This window comes from Perna viridis, chromosome 6 (assembly GCF_037379345.1).
Source record: "Perna viridis isolate PV_CMFRI_1.1 ecotype Kerala chromosome 6, ASM3737934v1, whole genome shotgun sequence".
Classification (NCBI taxonomy): Eukaryota; Metazoa; Mollusca; class Bivalvia; order Mytilida; family Mytilidae; genus Perna; species Perna viridis.
Window position 1 is genome coordinate 4535608 of NC_142450.1, and position 9117 is coordinate 4544724.

At 33.6% G+C, this 9117-nt stretch overlaps 1 protein-coding gene and 1 pseudogene across 1 annotated transcript; both read right to left on the reverse strand.

Annotated features, from left to right (window-relative positions):
* Nucleotides 1-947: 947 nt before the first annotated feature.
* On the reverse strand, nt 948-2271 carry LOC148613290 (uncharacterized). Its single transcript, XM_088586274.1, has 3 exons — nt 1981-2271; nt 1535-1705; nt 948-1121 (listed from the first exon to the last, which is right to left on the reverse strand). The coding sequence occupies exons 2-3, from the start codon at nt 1679-1681 to the stop codon at nt 948-950; spliced, it is 321 nt and encodes a 106-aa protein (XP_088442400.1). The 5' UTR covers nt 1682-1705; nt 1981-2271.
* A 3576-nt stretch (nt 2272-5847) lies between these two features.
* LOC148613291 (uncharacterized) lies at nt 5848-6946 on the reverse strand (annotated as a pseudogene).
* Between the last annotated feature and the right edge of the window lie 2171 nt (nt 6947-9117).

Genomic DNA, 9117 nt, shown 5'->3' on the forward strand with positions numbered 1-9117 from the left:
AATGAAACATATATAATAAAAAAACTCTACAGTAAAAAAATAGTCTAATTTATTCTGTACCTTAACAAAATTGGATCCACCAGGATAGGTGGGGCATTCCTAAGGACCTCCCCGATTTCAAACTTGCTTGTTTGCAGCTTTTCTTGATGCTTCTGTAATTGGAACAAGATATTGTACTGCACGCTACATATATGTATGTACAGAATACCCCCACTCATAAGATATATTACACAAGTTTAAGTCATGCGGCATACTAGAAGTAGATATTGGACAAACCTGAATTGGAAAGACTTCTTACAAGTCATCATGTTAAAGTCCCATACCAAATATCTAAGTATTCAAACCACAAGAAGTTTCATTTCTATACAATGTATAGTACTTGAGAAAACCCCCTTATTACAAAACTTAAACCAAATGGGAATGGATGGACAAGGGTAAATTTAAAATTCTAATATGCCATGCTTCTAACCTCTTTAGATCACAGCCATAGTAAACAAAGTAATAAACACGTGACCAACAATTCTTGCAACCATAGGCTGCAACTACTTAACAAATTAAGAAACTAGTTATATTTGAATCCAAAAACATGATTGAAACTCCATTTTATCATTGTTTTACCAAGGGCTGGGAATTTATGATGTTATATCACCCCTCATTATTACTGTTTTACTACAAGCTGGCCAGTTAATTCACCATTGGCTATATATCTGGGTTAAAATGAATGACCAGCCAGTGGTGAAACACTGATAAAATGGAGTTTCTTTAGTTCTTAAATATATGCCCATTTCACTATCTTGATCAGGGCATAAATATTGTGACTTTGTCTCCACATTCAACTCAATGCCTATATTGCTATAGGTTTGTCAAGATTATTGAAGGAAGAATAAATTGTCTTAAAGTACGTCTATATATAAAGTGATTTCTTTGTAAGATAGAACAAAACATTATCAATACATACTCATGACAACCATAAACACTTTGGTGTCCAGGAATCTGTCTTTCCCCTTCTGCCCTGTGAGGCTGTATGAAGACATTAGATTGTTTGTCATTAACTTCCTCATAATTTCCATCATTGTTTTGGCCAGGTTTATTCCATTCTGTACCTTGTATAAGAGGAGGATCTAATTGAATAGAAAATACTATAGCTAAAAAACTGTAAAAAGAAAAGTCGAACATGGCGTTGCAAACATTGTCTTATCCCCTGCTACTTCACCACTTCAATTAAAAAAATGACTAAGTCCTACAATACAGGAAGTTGAAAGTTTAGCTTAACAACTGATATTGACATATGCCTTATATTTATATTTGAAAGCCACTTACCGATTTGTCCAGTAGAAGTTGAGAAAAGTGAGATGAAAGTAAGAAAAATGAACAAGTTCCAAAATTGTTGGTGAGCTGCCCCTGGTAGGACTAAAGTTTACATGAATTATTGAGTTACTGTATAGCAAAGAAAGTATTGATGGACAAACAAAATGAATACTGTTGGTCTAGATAAAAACTAAAACCAAAATTCAAGAAAATGTCATGTACATACTAGCTTAATTCTGTAGTCCTCCTCTGCAATGAGTCTTGTCTCCAAGACCATAAATTCCTCTTTGGAGTTTACTGGCTTTGATAACAACTTCTCTAAAGTTTGTTCGACCCCCTGGTCACACAGGTTCATGGAATTTACCATGGCCATAACAATTTTCTTTGTGGCTAAAAACTGCAATAAAATCAATAAAATAACCATGAAACAAAATAGCATTCAGAGTATAACAAGAGGTAGTCCCTCACCACTAATTGTAGTTGGGTATATATAAATGGCCATGAAATATTCTAGAATGCCAAATATCCTTCATTGACCTTACATTCTTGATAAACATATAAATGAATAAAATAACTAATTTTTAATTTGATTAAAAATACAATAATAAATCTGTACGAGATATCAACAGTCCATTGAGCAATACAATTCAAAGTGAAGAATCTAAATCTTACCTCTTTCAAGGGTTGCAGGACTTCCTTGCTCAGCCCTTGAAGCCCAGAGCATGGGCGGGCATGGGATCTTCATCCAAAGTAGACGCACTGGATGAAGGAATTAAAGATCCACCAGTACAAGGCAATGGTGTTAGTGGTCTGCTAATTGGTGTTGAACACCTTGGGCCAGTTGGAGTCCCTACTGGTGTTTTAGGACTGTTAATTGATGTTTCTCCTGGAATATCTATAAAACAAAATAAAAACTGTGGAACAATATAATTTCTCTGTAGTGAAAAAACTGGCGTGTTATATATTCCAATAGCTATAATGCATGACACCTTCAATATTTTGATGTCATCAAATACTTAGTTTGGCGTGTTTCAAGAAAGACTTTGGTCGAGTGTACTTCCATTGCTTGAATGTTTTCATGACAATGAAAGTTGGTTGAGATTGCCAGGTATTGAAATTGCTTCACATTATTATAAAGGAATAAGCTAAATATCAAACGCTACTGCCAGTAGTTTCCAAAAAAGGTGACACCACAGACTTTACAAACTATTTTTTCACACCAGCTGAAAAAATTTGCAGTATATCTTATTGCGGATTTGCTTGTTAGCAAACTTCTGAAAGGCTGCCAGCATAAATTCTATCAGCTATGACTTGGGCTGGTTCTAATTTGGAAGACTGTTATCAAACCATATCTCAATTTTTTTTCATTTTTCTCCTATATGTTCACCTAAAAAACTTTCCAGCAGGCAGTAGGGCCAAAGGTTTTTTTATCAGATATTTTTTTAGTCCTGTGATATTGTCAAAATTTGTAATGGCCTTATATATTTTGATGGTGGCAGTCATATTGGAATTTCTATATCCTCCATGTTGCTGTGGTGACTCACCAAATCTATGAATTCTGATGCTACAAAGGGAAATCTGATTTATAGACTTGTACATGTATCTCTTAAACGAAACGAAATAAAAGCTTATAAGCACTTACATGTAATTCAGTCTACATGTACATGCAGCACTTTCCTAATATTTTGTTTGTATTTCTACTTTCAATTATTAAGTAGCTATGTTAGAATCATGCAAAATCTGAAATGTGATACACCCCAAAAAAAGGCTACATATTTTTATTTTTGTAATTAAGTTGTCCTATGGGTCAATATTGTGAAATGTGTAACTACTCATTCACATCTGCCTGCTCTAAGGAGATAATCAACATTGAATACCAATAGATTCTATTGTATTTGAGTATCATTTACAGAGTTATCTCCCTTAATTTCTAAATCTACAGTGCATTCTATATAAGTTTTATCTCCAATGAACATGGGTTGTATGAAAAACCGCATGTTACTTTCTGTTTACTATGACATTTCAAACAAAATATCAAAAATAAAAATATGTAGGCTTTCCAACGATGAATCACATTTTGCATAATTCTTATGTGAAGTGCTACTCAAACATAGTTTCTTCATAATTAAAATCTTGTTTTCCAAGATCAAGAGTGCATTAACTTTGTGTGGAAGCATTCTTTCTTTCCACAAAATTAGTTCTGACCTGTAGATCAACATAGTGTATTCCCGCCTCTTTTTTACCTATGTTCAATGAATATTGAAATAAATGCAGTATTGAGTAAAATATTTCTATTGATTTATGTTCCTTATTGCGTGTGTCTGTTTTCCATGTCTGGTCTTTCTCCCTGGACTACATTATTTTGATTTTTGCAAGAATCGTGGTTCCTTTGATTACTCTTGCAATAAGTGGTTTTCTTGTGGTTATGTAAATGTGTACAAAGTGTCTTTTAATAGCAATGTAGGGATACATAAAAAATCTTTATTTGAAGATTAGATTTAGTTAATAGAATATCAACTTGTACACCGTTGGCTTTCTTTGGAATTCTTCCTTTTTGACATCTTTTGATCATTCATCTTTATCTAAAATATAAACCAGATGGACATATATGGTACCAGTGAAACAAATTAGCATTACACCAAGTCTATGTAAAATCAAGCAGGTTTTTGATGAAATTGGTTCAACTTCCCTTAAAATCTACAGTTCAGTATACATCAAATTTTGGTGGGTCTATGTTGACAAAAATAAGTTTCTATCACTGATGGTACCAAGTTTTTAGGCCACTAAAATTGAAATACAGACTTTTGTAAGACAGACAGGAAAGTCGTGCAAGCATTTGATCAAACAAGTAGATGAATGTTCAAATGTACAGGTATTTGAATACTTTAAAACTGTTCATCTGGGGTGGTATTAATTTAGTGTTGCAATGTGGATAATTGTAGTCTTCTCGTGTACCTTCACTTAAACTATCCTCTCTTAACCTTTTTGGTTTTTGTCTCTCCCGGTCTTTATCAGTTTCCTCATCCTCTAAATTAGAGGTGTCCTCAGCTTTTTTAGGTGCTTTGGAGCCTTCTTCATAGTCTTTATAATCTGAATAAATCAAAACAAAACTTTCAGTACAAAATCAAGACTCAATTCTTTTTGACAGATGATAATGTACGCAGAAAAAATTTCAAACTTCTATATGGGGGCAGAATGCACTTGACTTATAAATACAAACTGTAATGATAATTAACCAGATCAATCAGAAATAAATTACATTCTATACATGTACATGTATGATCAGCAAATTTCCTTTTCCACTTGAAAACTGAGTCGGAAGTGGGACCACTGGCTGAAGTCCTATATCCAAGAGAGGAAACGTCGAAAATACTTTAAAAGCGGTAGAGTGCTTCTCCTAATATTACTTAATTATTTTCTCTGATCATCAGAGCAAACTTAATTTATCATACAACAACGAAAACGCTGACATATGGATAAAATTTCAAACTAAATGGTAATTACGAAAAAAAAAATCAACAAACCATGGTAAAAATTAGAAGTACTTGTGAAAAAAGTTAAGAAAACTTACCAAGTTTACTTAATACTCTGCACTCAAATAAATCCCACTCCTCTTTGTCAGGAATTTCTTCTGCCATAATTCTCTTTCTGACATTCTTTCCAGGGGGCCAATAGCAAGCACTTAAAAATCAACAAGAAACTCCAACAAAATTCAGTAGATAAAAAATTCTTTATTATACTATACACAACTACATGCATGTGTGATGTTCTTACTTGCCTACCAAGTTTAGTTACGGTTCAGAATATTTAGAGGAGTTGCACTCACAAGATGTAAGATTGACAGACAGGACAAAACAATGTCTTCCATTAAATAGGAGAAATATAAAATTATAATTTAAAAGTTGCTGTTCATCTGTTGCCATATCAAATTAAATCATATGTACATGTATAATACAAATACATACATGTATGCATGCAAGACTTATGTAAATTTCAAAATCTAAATACTTAAATTACCCTATCTTTCGATTTATTGTAGTATATCCATCTAGTGGGTACACACTCAACTTATTATCTGCCATTCTTTAGATAAAACACTACAATTTTGAAAGGCATCTTTCAATTGAAAAAAATACATCAGTTATTTACATGTATTTGTATAAAAGCGCCAATTAAAATTATAAAATAATAAAACATGCACATACATACAAGTAGTAATCATGCAAAAAAAATAAATCGACATTTCTATACACACAGGTATTAAGCACAACAAATTGTATGTTTCATAGGTCCTACGTGTATCTTTCCGTGTTTTGTCAAAATTTTCGAGACTCTTATTCACAGACCAGCCAGATCCATTGATCATACATTTTCATGTATGCATTTAAATATGGAATACAATATATTTTGTAATGAATGGTATTTTAACGTCAGTTAACGGTGTACTTGTATGGTACATGCCCTTAAAGATTGGGAATACGTGAAACTATTGCAATTAAATGTACATGTATATGTAAAATCTGTTATATTTCACCAAAATCAAATCAGCATATTGTGTATAGGATTATAGAACAAATAACATATAGACACCTTAATTTTCATGAAGAAGTGGTAAAAGATAACATGTCGAGTCTCCTTGACCTTCATGCACTTATATATTAGATCTTCATGTTTTAATATCGTTATTTCATAACTTTGATGGTGAAATTTTGTTATTCCTACAAGCCTTGAATCACAAGGCAGAGAAAAATGTGCCTCGCTTGTATGATATACTCTACAGCAGTACAAATATTCTGCATCTTGCTGCACAACTTCACAGAATTTGTTGTTCTTGGTCATATATAATAGTTGTTTGGTCCAGTCATATAATTTTTTTCATTTTTTGTTTTGGTATTTTTATATACAGGTAGGTGTTCCTCAACGGAAATCTCTTCCAATACTCTCTTCACAAGTTGTACATCAGGCTGATTGCCTCCTTTTTTTTCTTTAAATGTTGCATGAAGTTTTCAAATTTCCATGCAGCACACTTGCCAAATCGAAGGGCATCATCCCACATGTGCAAAAGACTATGCACATTGTAAACAAGAAATTCTCTACTGTAAAGATCCCTTGATTTCTCAACAAAATACAATAGCAATTCCTGAGCATATTCATTATATTGTGAAGTAAGTGTTTCATTTACCAATATAGATATGCCAACACTCAATACCATGAAGTGTTTGTAATAAATAGATGAAAGAACTACTTTCAAAGCCAATTGTCCAGTGTACAACAAAAACTGTCTTAACTCTGTTGCTTTCCAACGATCAATAATATCTAAAGACCGTGGTTTTCGTGCAAATACAGAAGGAAACAATTGTTTTAGAGCAACTAAATGTTCACTTATTTGTGTAATTTGGGACCCTGACAACCTAAAGTTTTGTCTTGGTCCTCGCATTCATGTCAGAAGAAGACGTTTCATCACACCTAGGCACACTTGGTGCATGTAATCAAATGGAAATTGCTTCACCATATCAATAGGCAGTTGTTGGAGTGGTGTATCACCTTTGTGATGATCTTCCTGCACCCTTCTAAAAGATTCGTCAGTACGTAATGACAAGTTTGAGGTTTCTTGGTATTTCATTCTTCCAAGGTGAAGTCCCTTTTGATTACATCTATCCCAACCATAATGACCAGAAAATTGCTTAATGTTTTTTTACCAGTGCTCTTGCTGAAGCATCACATATAATGCACGAAATTATATTCGGATTATATTCAATCCTTGACGATTTCATTCTTTTAGATATATACAGTCAAAACTACAAAACAACACATACAAAAACCTGCAGAAGTCATGCATTTCAAAATTAGTTTTGGTAAATTTAACATGCTTTCAGTACTCACAGTGTTTAAAAAGATATTTAAAGTTCATCATGCACTATAGATAATTTATTTTGAAACTAAAAATATAAAAGGTGATTTCATTATAGAGTAGAAGCATAATTCCAATAAGACATTACACTAAAAGGGATCAATACCCTGTGGCATCCAATTAAACCATATAGGAGATTCATGTGGATTCATGCACATGTACATTGTATGATACAGTGAATGTAAAATCTATTTGTGTATTTAAAATTTTGAATTGACAAGGTATTTTTTGACAATCACAAAAACAATTCACTTGGAGCTGAATATCCTTTTGAACCAATCATTATTACAAGTACATTCCTACTTCAGTCAGACATATCAACAGCTAAGTCGTGTTTGCGTTAATTAATAATGTTTGTCATCCATAAACATTCAAGTGACCCTCCCCCTTTTTTCTGATTAACTGGGAAACAAAATATCAAATTTATTTGTTTGTTTGTTTGTTGGGGTTTAACGTTCGAGCAGCAATATTTCAGCTATATTCAGACGATGGACATGAAATTGATGATAAAATGAACATGAAATGATGATGAAATGAAAAAGGGATGGGACACAAGGGCAATTGGGTCGACAAATTTTGATTGCCACTGGAAATAGGGAGAGGTGGGTAGGGTCGAGCAATTTAGTCTCCTGTGGCGGAGCACTATAGTCCTTACTCCGGGAGAATACCACAGTAGGGTTCTTTAACGTGTGAGGAACGTGGCATCTTTCCCAACACGGTGCACCACTATGGTTTGCAGTCAGGTTTTCCGTTTTATTGCCTGACAATCCCAGCATGTAACACGCCAGGGATACTCCATTCAACCACCTGGGGCACACATCCCAGTTGCTCTGTGGGCAAAGCGCCCTAGCCCCCGGCTAGAGTTCTGAGCACTATTTAGTCGCCTTTTACGACAAACTTAGCGCTGCTGCAGACCTATTCTTTTAACACCCGGACCTGCACGGGGCTCAAATTTATAATAAAAAGTATAAAATATATACAGATCATGGAATTACATAATTTATTATATTGTTGCATACACTACGGTCAACATAAAATTAAATTTCTGAACTCTCCATAGTGGAGATAATATGAGTGGAGTCGCAGTATCTTTACTCTCCACAGTGGAGTAACCATTTAAAAAATTGTCTGTTACTCCTCCTGTCTTTACATCTTTATAACAAAGAATATACAAATGTATAATGTTTCTTGTAATTTAATAACATTATAGTAATTGACACACATTACTGGAACAATTCTATCCCAGTTTATGATTAATTGCCAAAATCTTTACAATATTTAGCTGATTAGGATAGTTTTTTTCCTTGAAAAGAGGAATTATGCCCATTATCCACCCGGCCTCACCTAGGGCTAGTCATGATAGCAGTCCGTGGGCTAATTTCCGATTTTTGTTTTACATTTAATTCTTAGGCTTTTTGACCATTTACCAAAAATATCATAGTTTCTTCCCCCTTAATTGATTTTTCAACACTGTATACCTCTATTCCCCATACTCAGTTAAAATACCGACTTAAAAACATTATACATCGTTGTTTTTTTTCCAAAAAGGTGGTACACCTAGATACAAATATATAGTTCTTAATTCCTCATATTTTGTAAGAAATAATTCCAAATCATCTTCCAAATATACAGAGGAAGATGTTTACAAAATGCTGGAATTTGTAATCGACAACATATTTGTCCAGTGTGGTGGACGTGTTTTTCAACAAACGGTCGGCATCCCAATGGGAACAAATTGTGCTCCTTTACCTGCTGACCTATTCCTTCACTCTTATGAGGCTGACTTTATATAGCTGATCTGATCAGAAAGAAAGAATATCGTTTGGCTAGAACCTTCAATCCCAGTTTCCGCTATATAGATGACGTATTATCTTTAAACAATCCTAATTTCGGGGATT